A 25395-nucleotide genomic window follows, 5' to 3' on the forward strand; every position below is an offset into this window, starting at 1 on the left:
CTCCAAATAGCGAAGGTTAGCGAAGATTTTGAATGGGTGATTTTTTCGAGATTTTCCTTTCTACTTTAAAAGCATTAATTCGTTTGCTGTGACACGTATGTTCGTGCAGCTGTGGTCCTTTAAAAGAGTAGGTAGCTAGGTTACCTCTTCTCAAATTACATTCTACGAGTACATGGGGAATGAAGTGGGGGGAGAAAGGATTTATCTACTGGCATGTTAAAAATTCCTTAAGCAGTCCTGTTTTGCAAACCACTTTAAAGGCTAAGCACCAGTTGCACATTATTTTTAGTTCTGCTTTTCATGGCTTTATAATGCAAATCCTTTTTTAAAGTTAGTTGTATATTTGATGATAAAAATGTTGAAACGAAAGGTGTCTAACACTTGTAGAGTCATTAGGTTGTTTTTTTTTTTTTTTTTTTTTTTTTCCCCTCCTAAAGTAGGAGATGGGCCCCTCGCCGGGTCTTGTACCTTAGACCTTTCGAATACGCACTGAGTGTGCTAACGTTTCACCACAAAGGCAGGGTAAAAGGAGGGAGAAAATACATTAGATACTAAAATAACTCTCATTTCCACGAAGTGGACAAAAGTATAAAGAAGAAAGACATTACCACAAATTTCGTTGTTTTGCAAAGTAGTTTGTTGGTAATCTTGATAATTCAGGACAAAATTAAAGTCCTTTGATTTCATCGATTTAAGGGCCAAACGTAAAGAAACGGCCGTTCATGAAAATGTTCATGAACTAATGTTAAAAATAGCTGCTCTCAGTGAGAGGAAAAAATATACCGGTATCAGGGCCATTGATACTGGAAAAAGCTACCAAGTATGCCAAAGCATAAGGACAAAGTGATTTTTCATGCAAGCAATGGGTTGCCGGAGAAATTCAAGAAAAGACATGTTGAGTTGTAAAGTAGTTGCAAAAATCATTTGTGGTTAAAGCAAAGATATTTATGAAGATGATGAGGGAAATGAAAAACTAAAATCTTTACTTATAGGAAAGAGTAAAAATCCAAAATGTTTTAGATGTATTAAATTAGTGAATGTAGATTATGATTTCAACAAGAATTTATGGATGACCTCAGACATTTTTGAAAAGTGTCTAAAAATTTTAAATAAATATGTGGCTCTACAGAAGCAGAAAATTGCTCCAGTGATAAATAATGTAATTCTCATTCTCTGGATATCACTCAACTGTAAAAATGTTAAGTTTCTTTCTTTCCTCCAAATACCACTGTGGCATGATAAAATGTGTTTAGACGCATTATCACATAAGAATTTTGAAGAAAGCTCTAATAGAATTGAAAGCAATCAGTCTTTATGTGTAATAGCTGCGTATCTGAACGTGGAAAAGTATGGAATAATGAGGTCACTGAAAAAAATGTTTGCAATTGTTTTCAGAAAGCTGGCTTCATCATCAAGATTGATATTACCGATAATAATAGTGTCAGTAATAGTGATAATAATAAAGTCAATAATAATGATAAGTGATGGTGATAATAGTCATGATAAATAGTAGTGTCAACGACGGCGATGAGCTAGATAAGGAAATGAATAATGCGTGGTTGCAATTGAAAAATCAAGGACAATTAAAATAGTATAAATAAAGAATTACCAAATTATTTATTTATAGGTAGCGATGTTGAAACCTCAGGAACTCTGCTGAAGAGGACATATTGGAGAGCATAAAAAATAGCAGCCAGAAAGCCATTGATGATGATGAAAATTGTTTCTAATGCTCGTTTGTCTGACCTATAGTCAGCCCAAGCCCATGGAATTCCTCGGGGCAAGGAGCGCCTCAGGCTTACGCCTGCCATTGGGAACACCTTACAGGTGACAGTGCAAATTTAGCTCAAGACCGCCCTCCAATTTTGTTGGAGAGAACCTAGGGGTATGGGTCCGAGGATCTCCTACCGCTCTTTCCCTACCACCAGTCTCCCGAGAGGACTTACGGCTTGTTGCATATTTAGAGTGCACGACCTTATGCCGCACGGACGCTATACATTTACAAACATCCATACCGTCTCCAGGATTGGAACTCGGGCCCTTCGGCACGTCAGTCAGCGACGCTAACTACTATACCTGCTGGGCAGCTGAAAATGAAGGCACAAAATCTTTGCCAGAAGATATGTTAAATGCATTTGATACTTTACATCGTGGTTTTCAGTTAGAAGAAAATGTTCCAGAAAACGTTTTTATGCATTAGAAAAATATGAGAAAATGTTATTCTTGACAATCAAAACAAACTAAAGTAGCTTATTATTTTTCTAATTAAATTTATGTAATTTTTGTATGTAACTTTGATGGAATGGATACATTAATATATGTAATTTTGCATTTATATTTTGTTTTACTACTAGTAATTTTACTATTTTAGTAATAGTTTTTATTATTATTATTATTATTATTATTATTATTTATAAAGAAAAATTATTTTTAAAAATTTTTATTTATTTTTTCCTTTTTATTTATTAATTAAATTATTATATTACTATCCACACTAAAGATACTTCCAGGACCGATCTTTCAAATGCTCAGTTTTGGGGTGCTTTTGGCGGTAACCTGATTTTTGAAAAGAAAATGGAATGAGACTTAATTCTCAGTTTTTAATGGCTTATCAGTGGTTCCATCACATAAAGTGTAGAAAGTAAATAAATACTAGTCTGTATTTCAGTGGTAAATATGTGGTATATGATATTTAAATCTAAATATAATTTAACTTTAAGCATAATGAATAAATATTTTTAGTCTATCATTTGAAAAAGTGCACACCAAAGATATCTGAATAATATATAATGTCAGCCTTCCAAATTAGAAATGAGACTCTGATCTCACTTATCCTGGATATAAAGACCATAAAATCAAAATGAATGTATCACAGATAATACAGAAGTATTTTGAGACATTTTATATTAAAGATCTAACTAAGTCCTGTAGGATTAAATTTGGATACCAAGTTTGATTACTGAGAAAGATGTGAAGTTTTTTAAACTGTCTTTTTAAATGTATGTTACTTAATTTATATTTATTTGATTATCATCATTTAATTATTAGTGGAAGCATTCTAGAAATTGAATGAAAATGTGTAAAATTAAATCATTTTTGTTTTAGGGTGGGATGGCCCCAGTGCTCCGTCACTGTCCTTGCCTCCGTCCTGAGAACGATGATGTTCGATTACTAGATTACAGTCATTCCAATCTTGAAGATGTGCCAAATGAGGTGTTCGGTTTTGAAAGAACATTAGAAGAGCTGTTTCTAGATGCCAATCAAATTAAAGATCTTCCAAGGGTAAGATTAAAAACATAATGAAATATCACAAAAATCAATAAGAATTGAATCTGTCAGACAAGCCAAATTTTTTCTGATTTGTCTTGTTTATGATTTTTTTCATTTTGTGTATTTTAATATATATATATATTTTCTGATTTGTCTTGTTTAAGATCTTTTTTCATTTTGTGTATTTTAATTAATTTCATTTTAATATAAAAATACTTATTTCCTTTGAGTATTTTAATTTTGAAATCTTTTTAACCGTAAATACATGAAAGATACATTTTTAATGTATCTTTTTTAATCAAATAAAATGTTTAAGTTTTCGAAGACACTTGGAATTCCAGAAGGAGATTTGACTATGGGGAGCATCACTAATAAAATAAATATAAACAAGGATATACAGTTAAACATTTTTATTTTACTCTTTCCATAAGTAAGCTGGCCATTGGTTAATCAACTATCTTACATCATTTCTATTACGAACATGATTTATATAAAAAAGGATTACACTATAGCAGGAGGGACAGTAGAATTTAAAATATATACCAATGGCTTATAGTCCACTACTGGTTGAGTAGTAAAGTTGTTGAACACTGGTAGTTTGACCTGGGCTCAATTGCAGGTAAACAGACTGGCTACATGAGCATTTTGGTGACTTTCCCAATATATAACATGGATACAAGCCAGTTTTCCTTTAACGTTCTTTCATGAAGGGATCTCTTCCTTTTGGCAGATATTATCTATGCTGTCAAGTGCTTTGCCTGATAATATCTATGCTTTTGAATTCCCCCCCCCCACTTTAGGTGGAATAAAGTTCTTAAAGGGATGTTAGTCCCAAATGGGATATTAGTCTTGGAACTGCATTTTGCCTTCAATCAGTATAAGCGACGTATCACTTTTCAAGTTATTGCCACCAAATATTATCATCCTGTATTATATTTAAAGAAATTAAATAATAAAGAATCTGCATGAATGTATCCATATTTCTCGCATTGTGAAAAAAAGATGGTACTTAGAGCCATCAAATTCTGAATAACATTGTTCTCCACTTGAACATGCACACCTGGAAGCCCAAATTTTGAATTTGTTTTAGTATCTATTTCATATTTTGTAAAAATTTAGTGCATTCTGATTAATAAAGGATATCAAAGCGATCAGTGGCAACACTGTACGTAAAAAAACGTTTTTATGTCCAGCACAGGAGACTCTGTATCGGAATTTCTAAAGATATGCTGTTTTTAAATATTTCATGATTTTACTGTTGAATCAAATTTTTATCTGGCATATGCACCAAGACCATTCTATTTAGTAAATAAAGTAATTCACAAAGTTTTAATAATAAAAAGACAAAAAAAAAGTTTTCAAAGTCATCTTAATAAGAAAACTGAACATTGATATGATGAACTGTGGAAAGATTGGGAAAAAAAAAAAAAAAAAAAAAAAAAGGAGAAAAATGTATGCAAATACTTTGCTGTATCAGAATTCTAAACATGCAGTGCTATGCTGCATGTCTTCCATTGATGAATTAGATTTTCTAGAGGCATTTCTTTTCCATGAATATCTTTTATTTTGGTTAATGAATTATCCCAATTCTAACCCTTATTTACCGTATTTCATGAATTCATAGTTTATTTGTTTTTCTTTTGCATTTTGGTCAATAGGTGGCGATAGGTGGTTGCTTCATTTACTTTCAGTTGAATGAAATACACAAATTTTTATCTGCTGGTTTTGTCCACATGTAGGTTTTATTTCATCATTTTTATCCTCACATCTGAGAAAGGATTTAAATTTCGATTTCTATTTCTATTTAAATTTCGAAATTATAATTCTACCAATTTACTCATGTCAATTCTTGTTGGTTATTACTTGGTACTGTTGCAGTTATTACTGGTTTGGTCATCTGAAAACTAAAATTCTGGTAAATCATAAAGGATTATAATCAAGGCCCATATTTTGAGAATGTATGTATTAAGTGTTTTCCTCTTTTAAAAGCATTTTTTAAGTTTTGGGACATTTCAGAGCATTTTGAGGCATATTGTAATGATCAAACTGAAAAAAAAAAAAGTTATCCTTGAAGTAACACAGTTCTCCTATGAACTCATTTCTATTAGTCTGGCATGTTTTGCAGAAAACTAATTATGTAATCTGTTAGTGCTATCCATCTCAACGTGCTTTTTCCACAAGATACGCATGTCACTCTAAGAATTTTTCCTTATTGTCATTTTCTTAACTCTTTGCATCAACTGCTGTTATTGGAGCATATTTGAAAAGAACTGTATCACTTATAGTTTACTCTTTTTCAGTTTCGAAAGAATCTTCTTCTCCTGTCAAGTTGAGCAATATTTTCTGCATAGTTGGGAAAGCAGTTTTTAGTCTTAAGCATCAAATGCAGTATTTGAAACTTTGGCCTTTTTTAGAACATCACCTAATTTATCAATGTTATTCATTGCATTAACATGTTCCATATTTAGCTCTTATTAGGATTTAATGGTCGAAATTAGCAAGATTTAATTTTATCGTGGAAAAAACAGAATTTGAATCAAAGGACAGTAACATTTAAGCCACCCCCCAAAAGGATTACCGTATTTGACGGCATATAAGACGCACTTTTTTTCCTAAATTTGGTCTCAAAAAAGTTACCTGCGTCTTATACATGAAGGTAATTGCATTCAATAATTGTTTATTTGGCTTTTACGAAACATGAGAACTAAAAGAAACCACGTTATTGAAACTTTTTTCCTTGTGTGTGGTCGTCTAAATAAGGGTGCGTCTTATATGCCGTCAAATACGGTATATAGATGTAGACTCCACAGACATTTACATGGAATTACACACTCACAGCTGTGTACAATGTTTTTTTTCTATCTCTGTAAAAGCCTTTTTTTGGAGGGCGTCAAATGGTAAAGTCCTTCTTTGATTCAAATTGCACAGGTTGTTTACTACACAGATAAAATCTCGCTAATTTCAACTATTAAATCCTAACAAGAGTTAAATATGGAACTTTATATAAATTAATGAATATATAATATAAATTAGATGATATTTTAAAAAAAAGCCAATGTTTCAAACACTGCATTTGCTGTTAACTGTGGCTTCCAAACTATGCGTAAAATATCTCTCAGCTTGACAGAAGAAGCATATTCTTTTGAAACTGAAGAAGAGTTAACTATAAGTGGTACAGTTTTTTTCAAGTATGCTCCGGTAACAGCAGTCAATGTCGAGATAAGATTTGCATGATATAAAAACTTATAAACTGACAGCAGAAGTTCTTTCAGTTTATAAAACATCAAGAAGCTCTTAATAATTCAGGGCAATTGTAATACATTTGTGCAAGAATTAGAATTCAGAAGAAAATATAAAAAAATTCAGGTATGTGTAAAAAAATTCAGGTATGTGTAAGTTTTTAATCCATTTGCCAATATTTATCAATTGTATCATTTTTATATTATTATTTTTTTATTTTTAAGGGTGTTTTTTTCAGCCATTTTCAAGGTCATTTTCAGTGACCTAAAAATTCGGACTCTGGTTATTATTGTTTTAGAATCCATTGATTATATTCTTCCAAATGTTGACTTAATGTTCCAAATGTTGACCAAATGTTATTTTATATGCATTTAGCTATTCATTTTATTATAATTAATTTTCTTTTTATATTCTGAGATCATTGAGTTGCTAATGAAAATACTTTATTTCAGCCTTTATTCCACTGCCATGGCCTAAAAAAATTAAACTTAAGTGACAACGAGATTCAAACTCTTCCTCCAGCTATTGCATCATTGATTAATTTAGAACAGCTGGATATTAGCAAAAATGGTAAGAATTAGCATTATTCAATCAGTATATTTTATGCTTCATCTCTCTTTATATTTAATGCACTATATATAATGCTATATATGTATATGCACGTTTTATATTTAATTTATATGATGTTGGTATTAAATTACCTCAGTTTTGTAAAACGAATCAGAAAATCTAAACTATCTCTCTCTAAGTCATGGGTTCCTAAAGATTTTTTTTCCATGCCTCCCTCCTGCCAAAAATGGAAATTCCTGCACCCCCATTCCCCTGTAATAATATTACTTACTTATAAGGGTAATAAAAACAAAAAATAGTTTATAATGGTTTTATTATAAAAATATGTTGTTTCAGGCACATTTGGTAAGAAAAAAACTAATAAATCTATGAGACCGTTGTGTTTGCTTATTTTTGACAAGATATTCAATACTTGGGTAAACAGAAGAAAGTGTGCAATATATACCGGTAGCAATACTGAGTTTCCTTGAGTAAGTGCTTTAAAACAGTATGTACAGTTGTAATGCTTGCTCTGGTATGGTGGGATAAATGTTGAGGTATTTTACCCAAAATATAGTGGCTTACCAATCTTTTCAAAGTCCTATTTGCCTACAGAATAATTTTTAATTTCCAAAGCTTGCTCTTGTAGTGTTTCTGGCGGCACATCTATGTCAACATGAAAAGAATCTGCCCGCAATTTATAAATATTATTGTCACTTGACTTAGGAAAGTAATATTTAAATTCATCATTGAGGTACTGCAAATGATTTGATATTTTATTCTTAATATCTGTATCCTTAAAAACCTCCTTAAACATGCTTCTTCCAAGATTCCAAATAATTTATAAAAACAGGAATTTTATGGCTAAAAATTTTATGTTAAGTTGCAATTTATCAGCTGATAATAAGTTAAATGAATTCAACGAATCAAAAATATCAGATAAGCCAATACAACTTAAACACTTGGCTTTCAGAATTCCACATACAATTCAATCTGACTTTGGATTTCCAAAAATCAAATCACTTCATCTCAAAGTCCAAATATCACATATTTAGGTATCACACCATATGTTCTTATGCCTTGCTAAATGTAACATTTCAGTTGATTTCGTGATTAAATTTTAGGAGCTGCTGTAATAAGGAAGTACCTATAATTCTTGTATAATGCTCATGATGCATATGCTTACTTAATACTTCAACTAATAATGATTTCAGGTTTAGGAACCAAATCTTATTATTAAGGAAAGAGGGGCCAAATCTGAACTGAAACAAAATCATTCTGCACAAAACTTTAATCTTAGACACATTGTGTTTCTGTGCTACTTGCCTCTCTGTCATCAAATCTATAAGAAAAGGCATAAATGTGACCAATAGCAGGCCCTTGTATTGGGACCATTACACTTTAAAATTCAAGTTAAGAATATGCGTCAGATTTCCTTTTGTATCCAAGTTAGTACATATACAATTTCTCACTAGTTTGATAACATGTCAGATGCTTTCAGAAAGTGTATTCATGAAAAAGCTTAAAACTAACTGTTCTTGGGTATTCAAGTATCCCATTACTTTTCGCCTATACTTTAGAAAAAGAATAAGTAGAACTGCTTAAGAAATTTGGAATCAGTTTAGTTGGTTTATTTTTGGAGTTCTTTTGAATTTAAATGTTTAGGAATTTCAGTAAGAGCTACTAATAATAAGTAAGTAATAAGAGCTACTTTCTTTGTTATGCTTAAAATTTTTTTTTACAATCTAATATTGAGATACAGCTTTTTTATATTCCATTTAAAGATGATGGAAAATTGTAAGAGGATTGTATTCTATTTTTCCTGGCAATGTTTTTGTTATTTTCAATTTTAATCTTCCATTTGCTTACTAGCTGTTATTTCCATTTTCATATATTATTCCAAAATTTATTATAGAATTTTTTTCAATAGTTTTCTTGCATAAATTTCATAACCTGTTGAAAATTCTGAATCACTATGCTATCATATCACTGGGTTAACTGCTAGAATAAGAAATTAGTAATTTAAATTTAAGTATAAAATTTCTGCTTGTACTGAATAATCAGGTGGGTTTATTTATCAGCTAGTCTCATGAATTACAAGTGTGTTAACTTAATATATTAAAATATTATAAATTTTTTGAGTTTATTAGTTGACATTTTAAGGCTTAATAAGATGCTTTAACATTTTGTGCAATTCGTTGAGATATTGTAATAGAGTACTTCAAATGACTTGACTTTTGGTATGTATGTTGTATGAATCCTTATAATGAGTTTGTTTTGTATTTTAACAGTCTGTCATTTAACTGTTAATTAGTTAGAATCTGGGTTCAGCCCAGCCCACCTAGCAAATGTAAATTCACTTAATAGCTGAAAATGGGCTGCACCAGAGGAAGCATTAAAGAGAGGGTGGGGGAAGAAAGTATAAAAAATGAGAAAAACAAAACATATAATCTGAAGCACAGACATATTACACCCTCACAACACACATGTTAAAAAAAAAAAAAAAAAAAAAAGGAGGAAAAGGACTCTAACTTTGAATTCTGATCCTATCCTTCTTATTGTTAATAATTTTCATAATATCCTGTGTAATTTTTATATTTCCCTTAGAGTAATAGTCACATTCGCTGGAGATTTCAAAATTCTTTCAGATTAATTATTTTTATCTTGAATTAATTCACATGATTCTAGGAAATACATGTTATCACATACTATGTAAATTTTACAGAATGGATTGTCCTGGACACCAAATCTCAAAAAATATTCTGGTAAGCAACCATGGCCTATAACAAGCTGATTGAAGTCGATATTGTTCATGATTTTAATTTTCTTCTTCACTTTTAAAAAATGTGAAAAACTGTTTTTTCTGTTAGACTTCATCCCTCGTGTAATCCAAGACTCTAGTATATTTTTACACATAATAGAAATGGCCTTTTTTCTCGAACCTGGAGCATCAATCTCATAATCACTAATAGCATGTATGGGTTCCTTGGCTAAAGAATTCACTAAATAATGACATTTAACTGTTCCAAAGTCTATTAAAGTTATGCTTCTTTCTAAAACTGAGTTATCACTTCTGATGGTAAATGCTTAGAATTTTTTTTTTTTTTTTTTTTTCTTTTCTTATTCCCATCTAAATTCACTAATATGTTACTTATTGATGCTACATTAAAATAAGATTTCTTTTCATTGCAATAAAATTTCCCTTTGACTCATCTTTATATATATAAGCACACTAAGTGTGTGTCGCGATAGTATATTGTTGCCACTCAGAAAAATGAGCGCAGAAGTTAATGTTTCTGCAGTTTTTAATTAATATTTTGGCTGATTAGTGTCGTATGAAGATGAGAATGGTATCGATGGATTCGGAGAATTTTTTGGAATACGAGGAACTTTTTGAACTTTGTATGCTTATAGGAAATGTTACATTTCGCAAAATGCAAACTTGTATATATCATTTTAAAGAGAATTTATTACTGAATTCAATACAAAACACAAAATTCAATTATTTGCAATACAAAAAAAAAGTTATATGTACTTATAATATAAATAAAAAACACAGTTATGAAGTGGTTTGTAATGTCTAGCTTTCCTGGCCAATCACTGTTCTCGTTTACACTTGAAACAATTCATTATTTTGCTTTCTTCTGTATGAGGAGGACCTGTTTCTTATACACTGCAATTACAAGTAGGAATTTTTGTAAAAAATTTTAATATTTAGTCAAGAAGCAATGACATCAAATAAAAGAGTAGATTGGACACCTAGAAAGAGATGTGATATTATTGTGTTACGAGAAAGTGGTCTTTCCTATGCTGAAATTGCAAGACAGGTGGGTGGTTCAGTGACTACATCTGGAGTCCAAAAGTTTTGTTTACGATATCAGGAGACAAATTCAGTAAAATACAAAGAAGGAAAAAGCCGAAAAAGGTGCACCACATCTATTGATGATAGAAGAATAAAGAGACTATGTCTCCAAGATAGAAAAATGTCATCAGCGGCCATCAGAAATGATCTGAATGATGCTGGTGTTTCTGTCAGTTCAAGAACAATCAGGAGAAGATTAACAGATGTTGGTCTGAGAGGTAGAATTCCACAAAAAAAGCCTTATCTTAATTTTTAGCAACGAAAAAAAAAAAAAGGAAGTGGCAAAGGGTGGCTACAGTGGGCAAAGGAACACATTAATTGGACAGATGATCAGTGGTCACAAGTTATATGGAGTGATGAAACTAAGATATCGTTATTTGGTAGTGATGGGCGAAAATATGTAAGACGTAGAATAGGAGAAGAGTTACATCCTGACTGCATTCAAGCAACTGTGAAGAACCCAGTTAGTGTTATGAAACCAGTTGGTCATGCATGTCAGCAGATGGTATTGGTCGCCTTCATGTCATCAATGGGACACTGAATGCCAGAAAATACATTGACACTATTCTAGAACCAAAACTTCTACTTTCCATCAGAGATATCTTTTCCAACAATGTTTCGTTTATTTTTCAGCAGGATTCTGCTCCTTGCCACACGGCCAAAATATCGAAAGAGTGGTTTTGTACAAAGAGCATTAAATTGTTGTCATGACCAGGAAACAGTCCTGACCTCAATCCTATCGAAAATTTGTGGCACCGTTTGAAAACTGTTGTCCAAATGAGGCGCCCATCAAATAAAAGAGAACTAATTGAGGCTATAATTGTTTCCTGGCATCATGTAATAACAAAAGAAGAGCTTAAAACTCTTGTCAGCTCAATGAAACGTCAATGTGAAGCTGTAATCAAAAATAAAGGGTACCCTACTAAGTACTTGAGGGGGTCGACCCTTTATAATCATATGGTCCAGTGGGACTAGGAGGATGGGTCTTCCCTGTATTATGACCCTACTAAGTACTGATAACTCACTGCAATCATCACTATCTAATGTATATCGATAACTATTATCGTTTAACTTTTTTTGTATTGCAAATAATTGAATTTTGTGTTTTGTATTGAATTCGGTAATAAATTCTCTTTAAAATGATATATACAAGTTTGCATTTTGTGAAACATAATGTTTCCTATAAGCATACAAAGTTCAAAAACATAAAAATTTCCAAAAGTGTCCACAATTTTGGCCACCATTGTGAAATTAAAAATAAATGATATCCCTCTGCAAGGCTAGCTTAAAAATGATGGAAAGATGTACACAAGAAATGTGTACAAAGAGATCTTTGACATGTGAATTGACATTTCATTATTTAAATCATCTTTATTGTTTAAGCTAGCGGTGGGCTCTTGAGAAATGTACCACCAGTAGTTTCCTTTATTCCACTCTTCTTAAAGCAATTAAGGAAGTAGAAGGGGGAAACTCTACGGGGCAGTAAGCAAAGGGACGTCCTCGCTGCCTGCCCTGGGTAATTCAGTTTAAATTAGCAGACACCTTTGCACAAATCATTTTAATTACAACTTATAATATCTAGAACAGCTTATAATATCTAGGTCAGAATCATATAATATTTAGGTAACAGAACTTATAATATCTAGGTCATTTCGTATGACCGCCGGGCGTTCTAGTTATTATATATGTGCTTAAAAGACTGCTGAACTTTGCACTGTTGTGTAATAAAAATTTCTTTCTTCCTTTCTTTTTGTCCCCTCTTTTTTAGAGTATTATGATGTAAAAATTAATAAATGAAAAAATAAAGCATTATATAAAACTTTGATACTTTGTGCAAAATTTGATATGACTGATATTTAATCTGAATAAGTGCAGAAATGTAATATATTTTTCAAATGTGTTTTATTCATATGAATTTTTATGTATGCATGTAATTATGATTTACAGTAGATGATGCTTGATGTGATTACAGTTAATGTTATCATTAAGATATTGTTATTGATTTGTGGGAATCTCGTTCATTTTTATATGAAAACATGGTAAATACACCCCTTATTGTGATCAGCAATTCAGTTATTATTATTAAACTGTTATTGTAAAACTTTTTTAAAATCGCAAATAACAGAAAAATTCACCAAATAACCGTCTTCCCCCCTTTTTTTAAATGGCGGGTACTTATCCGTTTTAAGCTTTGGTCACTACTAGGGCCAGAAGTGGTGGCCATTTTGTTATGCAGGCACAGGCACCTAATAGGCAGCCACCATTACCTCCCATGAAAGGACAGACAATTTACATTTATGCCTTCTCTGAGATTCAAACCTGGGCTCTACGGTCAATCAGTCAGAGTCACTAGCCACTTTCCCGTCTGGACAGCATAAGGTCAAAACAGATTTTATAATTGCTAGTTCATACAGAAATGTTGTTAAGTGAGGGGTTAAGTCTCCAAATAGTTTGGTGTTTGGTTTTTATTTCAGTCAACCATTTAACACCAGGAGAAAAGTAATCTTAGTTTGAAGTATGCTAGTCAGAGTCGTAGCTAGGGTTTTCAGTGCCCAGGGACAACTGAAGATTTCGCACCCCCTACTGGTTGCCAAGGGTGGAAAACATTTAATTCTAAAATGTCGTAACATCAGTTTGGCGCCCCTTGGATTCTGCGCCCGGGGACAGATGCCCCCCTTTCCCCCCTCTAGCTATGCCCCTGATGCTAGTCTTATAAATGTAGATTTTAAATCACTCTTTCGATTTTAAGGGCAATCAGTTGCAAATTTTTCTTTTTCAGGAGCTAAAGGAATTCTGCTGAATTTTTTGCCTTTCCCTTAAAAACCTAAACAACTAACTAAAGTTTTTTTTTTTTTTTTTTTTTTTTTTTTTTTTTTTTTTTAAATTTTAAACTGGCAGGTTCTCTTTTATAAAAAGTGCCTTCTGAATATTAAGATTAGGAAACATTATTGGTCAAATAATTTCCAGAAATGTTAAAACTGTTCTTAAATGAACTTTTGCATTAAAAACATTTTAAGAAATTCATAAATAAACTGTTGCATTTTCCTAATTAAAATGCTGTCAAAATATTTACATGTTTCTGAATATTTTGATATTAAGTTCGTTAAATTCTGTTGCTGTTTTGAAGGACATTTTTCCTCATTGTTGAATGTATTAAATGTTGAATTCAGTTAATGGTATCAAAATAGCTGTGGACAAATGCAGTCACAATTAAGAGGCACTTACTGTATTTCATATAAAAATTTTAATTTTTGCCACTTGTTCAAAGTGATTATTATTTTTTAAATTCTAAGTGATAAAACTAGTTATCTCATTTCTAGGTGTTTTAGAAATTCCAGAAAATATAAAAGGATGCAAGTGCCTTACAGTTGTTGATGCTAGTGTAAATCCTTTAGGAAAGTGAGTCTTTTAAATTGCTTTTAAATTTGCTTTGCCCATTAATACATATATATGTTCTAGTCTATCTGTATACATCTTGGTATTAAATGTGTAGGACATATCATATTTCAATATAAGATTATTTTGGCTTAATGTTATGAAATTTAGTAAATATTTGCAATATTTTCTTTTCTAAAGGCTTCCTGAAGGATTCACATATCTCATCAATCTACAAGAACTTTATCTAAATGATACATTTTTGGAATATCTCCCAGCAAATTTTGGAAGGTATTTATCATTTAACTATTTGTATTATTATCTTTTAATTAAATCTTCTTCTCTCTCTCTTTATATATATATATATATATATATATATATATATATATAAATTGTTAGTGAGACAAACTGGTATTCAGTGGTGTTCAAAGATGAAGTTCATGTAGAATATTTGCTGAATAGGAAGCAAATCGAATAATTAGAAAGTAGGAGTTTGAATAAAATTATTGAAATAACATAATTATGTCACAACTTAAGTTTTTCTTTTCCACTGTAATATAAATACATTTATTTTCCATAATCATTATTATTGTCAAAGAGATTGTTCATGGTAAAATCATATCACTCCTGTTTTTGTTAATGTTTATATATGCTATTTTAAATTCTTTAAAAGATCATCTTATCTATTTTAGATGTACGTATTATGTTATGATGGATTTGCTAAAATAATAAGATATAATTTGATAAAAGAGAATTTAGATGATACTATCTTGTTAGTTATAATTTCATTTAATTCCTTTATTGTCCTAGTTTATCTTGAATCTGAATCATCTCATGATATTAGCTTCTTAACATTTTAGTGTTGCATAGTTTCAGCACTTATAGAACTTTAAAGCCATTTTAGAAGTTTTCTGATGGTGGTAATATTTGTAATATTGTTAGAGGGAAAGATACTTATGTACAGAAGATAGTATGACCTTGGGCTATGTATGTAACCACTCCATTAGTATTTTTTTCTCTGAAATGAATCCTGGAGCTACACAAACCAGTTTTTTTACTGAGTAGGATAAAATTCCATGCACTGTTAGCATGTACTCTCTTTCAACAAAGTTTTGTAAACTCATTTAATCTATTGTAAAAAATTCTTACACCAGTGAAACTGGGAATCGAATTTGGGAAACTGGTCTTTTGCCTGACAGCTATTTTTTCCATGCAAAAGTAGATTTTACGTTTAAACTTTGGGAAGACATCAGTCCTGTTTTGAGTCAGAAATTAGTTCTGATGTAAAGGTTAATGTATGACATTTGAGCAGGATATTTGAGTACAGTTGATTGTTGGCTGTTCCTCAGGAAAGTGTGTTTTGAGACAAAGTATAATTTATTTAAAGTGTTCCCATAAAATGTTCCATTGCATTCCCCCCCCCCCCCGCCCTGTTCAACAGTGGTTAGCTAATGCACAATATTCTTTTTCATATTCGGAAACATTAAATGCATCATTTTATTGTATTGCTTAGTGTTGAGAGATTGTCACTTTCATCTCTCACACACATATTTGTGTGTTATATACATGTAATATTAAAAGCACAAGGAAAGTTAAACTAGATAGTGATGCAAATAATTTTTTAAATCTTTGAAAGCTGAATTATAATAAGAAGAAATTTATTGAAATGGAAGTATACAATAATTTCAAATCATATTTGGAATGTATGTGCTTAGATACAAAAACTTTTTCTTGGCTATTAATAAATAGGAGTTAGAAAAGTGCTAACAAACTATTCTTTAATGAAATTTGGATACTGTTTTGTTATCAAGACTGGATTACTCATGTCCTGATAACAGAAGAGTATAGAAATTTGTCTTTTAAATTCATTTATTGGGGAGATTTATCCTTTCTTAGTTTATAAATTCATTTGGGAATAATTTTTTAAGTTTTAGCTAGTGAATAAAAAATAAAATTTAATTATTTTCATACAAAATTTTATTAGGAGGGAGTTAGAACATAAATGAATTACTTAGACTGATGTACAATTCAGCAATATAAGGATTTGAGCAAATTTCTTGAAGAGTATTTGCTAACTCCTTTAGAAATTGTCAAGTTTTAGTTGAGGATAAATGTTGAACATCTAAAAACTACCTTTTCTTTAAGACTTCAGTTTATTACAACATGAGATAACAATAATGTTGAAATTAATTCTATCTTACTTTTTTGCTCATGAAATAATTTTTATTTTTGATTTGTGTATAGTGTTTATTTTTTCCTTTAAATATTATAAATAACAGGGCTATCTGGGTTATATGTATGTGTCATAACTTAATAGTATGTATTGTATATTGAAGTAATAAAATGTATTATATGTTTAAGGGAAACAGATTTGAAGTTTTGAATAATATATGTATAAATGTTTGTGTAAATATTTTACAACTGTTAAATGCACAGGAATTGTTATGATTGAATATTTGATAATAATAATATTTCCTTAGGTTATCCCGCCTAAAAATTCTTGAATTAAGAGAAAACCACCTAAAGCTTCTTCCAAAATCCATGGCAAGACTTACTGAGCTCAGTAGGTTAGATATTGGACAAAATGATTTTTCAGACTTGGTAATTATGTTTTGTATTTTTCTCATCATAAGAAATGCAAATTATGAAATCTTGATATTATATCAAGAGCCTGTATTTACAATTCAAGTTGTTATAACAACTTCAGTTTATCTTAAGTGATGAAGTCACGCAGTCAGGTTCCTGGAACACTTTCCTACCCTGTGTTTAGCTACCTAAGATGGTGGGCATATCTTTAAATTTGCATGGTATATCAAAAAGTCTTAAAAAATTGAATATTACAGTCCTAGAATTAAATAATGAGGATTGTAGATAGCAATAATTGGCATGTAAATCTTGATGCAATTATAGCGATGAGCTGTAGAAGTTAGAAGAGCAATTTATCGCAGATTTAATCGAAAATGAGGCAATTTCGGCATTGGAATAATCATAGATGGTGCTTGAAACAGGTCGATTAGTAGCTGCAGCTAGGTGCTGAGGAAACAATTCATTTCAACTTCGAAATGTCAGTTCCATCTTTGCTGTCTAAAGCGCGAACCTCTGTCTTCGGTGTCTTCTGTCTAACTGAGCTGGATTCACGTGGTGGGAGTGCTAAGTGGGAAGAGAAAGTGTGGTGCATACGCTATTGGCAGGCATAGGAGGGGGGGCAGGGTTCAGAGCCATACTTTTAGAGGGTTGGTAGAGCCAAAAAGATGGGAATGATTTACTATGTCACATGATAATCTACTTATAGGAATTACAATTGTTTCTAAGCAAGAGAATTAAATTTAAAACATAATTAATAATAAACACAATTACTGTTCAAAAATGAAAGCTGTAAGGTATATTATGAGGATATATTTCCTGAGTATGCTAAATAAAGTAAAAGTCAAGTTTTTCATAAACATCAGTTTAATGCCCTTAACAGTGCTCCTGGTCTTCTGGCATTGTTAATGTCATTATAATCATAGTTAATTGATGGAATACTTTCATTTTCAACCTTATCTATGTTCTTAAAGAATTTTTTGGCAATTTTAGTCATAAACTTTTTAATTTCTGAAACTTTAAGTTCATTTTGAATATCTATATTCCTGATAAACTAGTGACTCTTGGTTATCTGACGAAGAGTAACATTCTGCAAAACTTGCAGTTTATTCATGTGTACTGTACTGGCAAAGCCCCAAACAAGACAGGCATATATTATAATGGAACACAACATTGCTTTGTAAAGGAGCAATTTATTGTCTAAAGATAAAACTGAGTTCCAAGAAATTAAGGGGGCAAGTTTTTGTTTAGCAGCTTGGAATTTATTAATTACTTGTGTAGTGTGAGGCCTCCATGTTAAGATCCTATCCAACATAACACATAGGTATTTTACTTGCGAAGCCCACGGAATGACTGTATCATACATTTTAATACATTGATTGATCTTTCTTTTCCTTGTGAATAATACTGCAACTGACTTATCCATATTTATCTGTATCTTCCATTTTTTAAGCCAGGCTTCAAGTGTGTGTATGTGTATTTGTAATGCTTGTGCTACGGGGTTTAGGGATGTATTTTTTGCTAGGATCACCGTGTCGTCAGCATACATGGCTAGAGTAGTGTATGGGGTGTGTGGTATGTCGTTCACATATAATAGAAAGTAAATAGGACCTGTCAGAGACCCTACAACTTCAGTTTTAATGATAGGATAACAGATTCCCCCCCCATCATGTGTTGCTTATTTCTCTAGCCTTGATATTTAGAGTATTCTTGCCTATCATATGTTTTTCCTAAAAAATAATAAATGAAAGCAACAGTCTTTGTATTTCTGAAAAATTAACTTTTTTTTTTAATTTTATTTTTGACTAAAGTTAATCATTTAAGATGAAGAAATAATGTATTACATATATATATGTATGTCATATTTTGGCAGTCGCACATGAATGAAGCTTGGCAATCTGGTCACATCAGTGTCCATGTGTGATCATTGTGGAGTGGGAAGACATCTGAATTGAAGACACAGAAGAATTTTAATTTAAAACTCCGTAACTTTATTCACTTAAAATGAAAGATCATTATTCCTTTTGATTTTCCAAGATTGCATATGCGATAGTAATTTGTAAATAGTATTAAATTTAGATTTACTGTGATATATTGTTCAAACAAAGGGAAGCAGGTAGGAAGAGCGGCAGCAGATGTATTAACAGCTGTAGAGGGAGAAAGCGGTCTGATGAAAAATGCCGCGAGCTCTTCATTTATAGCAGTGGTTACATAACATGCCTGAATGTTCTCAAAAGTACTGGTCTAGGGTAAAGATCCTGAAATTGCGAAAAGTTAATCAGAGGTTGCCTGCTCGCATAGAGCAAAGCCATCATATTTTTTTATATTTTACATATATATAGATTTAAATTTTAAATTATCATGTAAGATTTCAGAAAATGTGAACCTCCCCTCCTACAAGGGAATGTCATTTCAGAATGAATTTTCAAGCATAAAAGTCTAAATTCAATGTTGAGAAATTGATAATTAAGCTGTAGTAGGCTTCTTTTATTTTCTTTGGAACAGTAAGTTTAATATTCTTTAATGGAGAATAACATGGTTATGCAATTAGGCAATGGAGCTAGTCCGAACATTTCAGAGATTCCCGGGGGGGGGGAATTCTGTCCCAAATTAAAATTTGAATAGGCTATGAATTTTAACTGTGGAATGAAGAGAAAAAATTCATGTAGAAAATCAGCGTAATTTATTAACTAATACAAAAGTTGATAATAATGAAGATTCTTTAATGAAAGATTATTATCTATGGTAAACAGAATTTTTTTTGCAATTCATTTAATAATAAAATTGAAATTCTGTATGAATTGCAGTATCGGCATGGATCATGAAAAACAATTTGAGCTTGACACTGAGTGTCACATATAATTTCAGTATTTATGTTCTATGTAATTTTGGTTTACTACTGATGAAAATTAATGTAAGAGACTTTAGTCTTCTCGTTTCCATTTAAGCTGTCTCAAAAGCACAATAATTTTGATCGCCCTGGCATATATGCCGCACACATTATAATTGACTAAAAAAAATTAAAGTTCATCTAATGAGTCATATCCCCACATATGCTGCAGCAACAAATTCTGAAACATGGCTCTTAATATTCATTTATTCGGTTCCATATTGGTGTAATCATCACTAATAACATTTTACAACATGTGCAAAATAACTATAAAGCTAACATAGAAATAAACAAAATAATAATAATCATAAATGGGCATCTTATCTTTAATTTGTGAAAGACAAACTCTGCTGATTTCTAATAGACATAACTTTGAAGTGTTCAGTAAACTTTTTTATTAACATATATTGCCATATTATAAAAAATAATATAAATAAATTAGATAATTAAACAAAATTTTGTAATTAAACTGCATTTATTTATACAAAATATTCAAAATCTTACTCATCAGTGTCAGAATTAAAGAAACTTTGCAAATGATCGTCAGGGTCACTTCTATCATTCTGTTCTAAATAACCTCTTTCGATGTCACTATTTTGATTTGCATCTTCTTTTTCAATGATTTTCCATTTAATGAAAGCTGATATGATCATATCAACTCGGGCTGATTGCCATGTTTCATTGACTGAGCAAGCAACGTCCTCATGCAAAGTTTTTCTTACCCGTTGGGAATTTGTGGTGGAATGAAGTTTGCTTTGCATACATTCCTCCCACCGCTTTCATAGTTTGTGCTTGAAATTTCTATTGCTAATGAGACCTAGTGGCTGTAAAATTTTTGTAAACCCACTTAGTGTCTCAGTGACACTGGTGCTAAGTTTTTATTACTTCAGATTTGATCATATTCACTAAATGGTATTGCATTGAATCCAGAATGATGAGTTGCCAAGGTTGGAAAAAGCACTTTTCCTTTTCGATAGATTTATCTAAGTAAAAAAAAAAAAGTCTCACTTCTTCACACATCTATCCTTTTGCATTGGCATAAATAATGCCTTAAGGGACATTTGGTTTTGAACTGTATTTCTTTTAAAAATTATCGAAGGTTTAAACTTTTCTTCATTGGCAGTGGAACCCAAAATGCAAGTAAAAGAAGTTTTTTATCCCAATTTTTAACACAGAGTGTTTTTACCTATTGAATGATCAGTTCTGCTTGGAGAGTATTCAGAAGTAATGGGCACTTCATCCATACTAATTATTTGCCCTCTATTCAAATTTTGTTCTTTAATTTTTTTTTAGCTGTGTACTGCAAAAAAGCTATTTTTTTATCAATCCAGTCCATAAGAAGCTTCTGACGAACTGATATTTTGTTTCTGATGGATAATTACTTTCATTTCGTGAACCTGAAAACCAATTAGGTCCTCCAACAGAGCTTTTAATGTTAATTTTGTTGAGAGTTAGTTTACGCTTGAAGGAGAATTCTAAACTGTTGACACTAATAACCCTTTTTTTCTCTGCTCTATTTTCCATTTCCATAAATTATCTTCCAAAACAGGCCAGGCTTTGATGCCAGTCCAAAAAAAACCTTTTTTATTCTTAGGCATTTTCTCTTATTCTTCTTGTTCAGACTTCCACCGCCCATTACATGACTTATCAACTTGAAATTCTCTAGCCACAGCCCATTTTCCAATTTCTCTCACTTTTTTTACTGTGAAGACTTCGGATTTGTTGTATTTGACAGTTGTATATATAACTTTTTCATCGAGTAGGATCTATAATAAAAATTTTAAAAAATTTAAATTCAACAAACCCGAACCATAAAGTAAGCAATAAGTGATTCACAAAACCATGAGGTTTGGTTTGGTTTGGTTTACTTAATTATGGCAAAGCACACTAGAGATATCTGCCTAAGGGGGGGGGGGTGCCTTTGTGGAGGACTTTCTAAGGGAAACTGGCTTGTATACACGTTACATATGGGAAAAACCATGAAAAGTTTTGTAGCATCAATTTGGCGCCCCTTGAATGCTGCACCCGGGGACAGATGGCCCCCTTTGCCCCACCCTAGCTATGCCACTGTTTGTGTTGTATTTTGAAAAAGGTTTGTGAACAATTCATTTTCCTTGAAACAGCAATGCATGGAATAACTTAACATGTTTTGTGAGTGGTAGATGCCTCAAATCCTAGAAAACACATCTGTCTAAGAGGGCACTCCACTACACTGGCACTGAGAGATAAGAAATTACCTAGACAAAAGTATATCTCAGTGTTAGATTGGCCATTCAAAAAACTAGAGCTGTATGTGGCTGTTAAATAAATCGATATCATATGAAGAAGCAAGTTGAAAAATAAGAAACGTATCTTTTCAGATTTTTTATTGAAACTTAACAAAGCGTGCAAAATATTACAACAGCATCCATAGCTCGCACGTGGTGGGAAGATTTGGTGTTGCCAACATGGTAAATATAAATGTACCAAACTAACATGCCTCCTTACATTTATATTTACTAATTACAAACAAACATAGATATAAGCAACCTTTTCATCTTTACCATTTACAATCAAGCATAGATATAAACAATAACATTCAACACTTAACACAAATTATTTTTTAAAAAGTTTCTTTCATTAACTTAAATGTTAAAATCAAAGTTAAACACAATTTAGTTTACAAAAGGACATTACAAAAATCTATTTCAATTCAAGCAAAAATATTTAAATAAACGGTATACAAAATTTATTTCAATTTCAAACCTTCTCTGAATTTCATAAATTTAATCTTTCCTAAAGACTTAGTAAAGATATCTGCAATATTTGATTCTGAATCAATCTTTACAATTTCAATTACTCCATTTTGAACATTTTCGTAAACATAATGATATTGAACTTCTATGTGTTTTGAATTTTTAGTGAAGTTCCCATAATTAGCAATGGCCAAAGCTCCTGAATTATCTTCATAAATTTTAATGGAGTGAGTTATATCAGCAAAAACATCATTCACAACATTTTTTAAGAAATTAATTTCTGTCACAGCCTCAGATGGAGCAATATATTCGGCAAAAGTGTAAGATTTTGTCACACAATTTTGCTCTTTGGATTTCCAGTAAATTGGATTACCAAATAATTCAATAACAAACCCAGTAGTTGACTTTATGTCAACAATATCACCAGCCCAATCAGCATCAACATAACAATTCATAATATCAGTTTTAAGATTTTTACTATAGGTTAATTTTAGATGTTTTGTTAAGTACAAATACTTTAAAACTCTCAAAGCATATTTGAAATGTGTCTCATCATAACAGTTTTGAAATCTACTTAAATAATTTACGCTGAAAGATATGTCTGGTCTAGTACCATGACTAATATACAAGAGTGCTCCTATTAAATTTCTATATTTGACATTTTGATTTAAATTAGATTGGCTTAGTTAAAGATTAATCTCCATTGGTGTATCATAAAGCTTTGAATTTTTAATACCATACAGTTTAGCTAAAGATTCAATATAATTTTCCTGAGTGTTAAGATATTAGTACTTTTCTCATTATCATATTCAATATCAATTCCAATGTAGCTTTTTACTTTATTTAAATCCTTCATTTTAAATTTATTATGTAGTTGTTCTTTAATATCATTAATTGCCAGAGTGTCTTTGCAACATATCAACAAATCATCAACAAATACATCATTTTCAGATTTTACATAAAGACAATAATCATATTTACTTCTACGAAATCCTAGACTCTCAATGTACTCGTTAAAACACTCATACCAAGCACGAGGGCTTTCTTTCAACCCATATAGTGCTTTCTTTAATTTATACACTCTATTCGAATTATCATTATAGCCTTGTGGTTGTTTAATATAAACCTCAGACACAACATAACCATTTAAAAATGCAGTCTGAACTTCCAGTTGATGAATATTTAAATTATACTGACAAGAATATGAAAGTAACAATTTTAAGGTTTGCATCTTAATGACAGGGGAGTAAGTATCCTCAATACTATCTTTTTGCTGGAAACCTCGAACCACTAATCTAGCTTTAAAAACGTTACCTGGTTTTCTTTTGAATACCCACTTTACATCTAGAATTGCTTTATCCTCTGGTTTAGTCACTAGTGTCCAAGTGTTATTTTTAACAAGACTGTTCATTTCACTGTCCATTGCCTCTTTCCAATGTCCAGCCTCACTGCATGTTGTCGCCTCCTCAAAGTTACCTGGAACTGTAGCATCACAAAAATTTGCACTAACACAGTAGTACCCGAATTCTTCATGGAATCGAACTGGTGGTTTGATTTGCCTTCTTGGTCTCATTCCACTTTTTGTTTCATCTTCATTTATCACACTGTCCTTGGAGTTATCATTACTCGATTCACATGACTCTTTTTGAGGTTCATTCTTCGTATTTGTATCATCATTCTTATCTTCATCATCACAACCTACACACATTATGTCTTCTTCAATAATGTCAACATGCCTGGCAACTATTATTCTGTTATTCATCAAAACTCTATATCCAACTTCTGTATACCCAAGTAAAATTCCAAATTCAGCCTTTTTATCCCACTTAGACTTTTTTTTTCTTCTGGTATTCTTACATACATTCTACTTCCATATAATTTCAATTCGTTAGCAGATGGTTTCCTATTGAAAGATATTTCATATGGTGTCTTCTTTACAACAATATTTGTTAATGTCTTGTTTTTCAAATAAGCAGCAGCTTTAATTACTTCCGGCCAGTAATGTTTTTCAACTTTTGCTTTGACTAAAAGACATCTAGCCATATCCATTATAGTTCTGTTGTAACGCTCAGCAGTACCATTTAATTCATGTACATACGGTGGGCATGACTTTATCTTGAAACCTTTTTCTCTTGCAAATTCGTATATCTTGCTATTCATATATTCACAACGATTATCACATCTTAGTTCTTTGATAGTCTTCCGTGTTAAATTTTGAATTTCATTTACATATTCAATTAAGCAATCAGAGACTTGATCCTTAGATGTGATACAATAAATTTTTGCCAACTTGCTATAATCATCAATAAAACTCACAAAGTATTTCTCACCATTACATCCACTTGTTCTGTGAGGTCCATTTACATCTGTATGTATAATCTCCAGAATATCTTCTCCTTTTCTTCTATTATTCTTGAATGGTAAATTGTGCATTTTATTTTGAATACATATGGCACACTTCATATATTTGGTTTCTATTTCTTTAGGGATTCCTTCTAATAGCTGATCTTTGCACATAATATCCAGATATTTAAAATTTACATGTCCAAATGAACGGTGCAATTTTTCTTTTAACGTTAACTTACTGTTGGTCAAATTTGCAAATATTTTACTATTTTTAACATAACTCTTTACTTTATATAATCTTTCTTCTTTCTTTGCTATTGCTACTAATGCAGAGTTGCCAACTCTCCCGATTTAGGCGGGAGACTCCCGATTTTCGACCGCTCTCCCGCCAACCCAGTTTACAATTACAACCCGGTTCTCCCGACTTTTTCTTATTCTTAATATTTCTCACGATTTTTATGGAACTTGGCTTAATACTTCGTTATACAAACAAAAAAAAAAGTGATTTTGGACGTCTGAAAGCAACTGAATTTTCTCTAGATTAT

The 25395-nt window shown here is 31.3% G+C and overlaps 1 protein-coding gene across 2 annotated transcripts in view; it reads left to right on the top strand.

Annotated features, from left to right (window-relative positions):
- LOC118184787 (uncharacterized) overlaps nucleotides 1-25395 on the top strand; it is a 197908-nt gene that overhangs the window by 62925 nt on the left and 109588 nt on the right. For both annotated transcript variants that reach the window (XM_035354515.2, XM_085827652.1), the window contains exons 2-6: nucleotides 3106-3282; nucleotides 6963-7080; nucleotides 14242-14320; nucleotides 14498-14587; nucleotides 16777-16897. In XM_035354515.2, coding sequence (XP_035210406.2) covers nucleotides 3112-3282; nucleotides 6963-7080; nucleotides 14242-14320; nucleotides 14498-14587; nucleotides 16777-16897 — 579 coding nt within the window. In that variant the 5' untranslated portion in view covers nucleotides 3106-3111. The remainder of the gene's footprint in view (nucleotides 1-3105; nucleotides 3283-6962; nucleotides 7081-14241; nucleotides 14321-14497; nucleotides 14588-16776; nucleotides 16898-25395) is intronic.

This window comes from Stegodyphus dumicola, chromosome 12 (genome assembly GCF_044657685.1).
Source record: "Stegodyphus dumicola isolate Sdum_Otavi_A_Nest chromosome 12, ASM4465768v1".
Lineage (NCBI taxonomy): Eukaryota > Metazoa > Arthropoda > Arachnida > Araneae > Eresidae > Stegodyphus > Stegodyphus dumicola.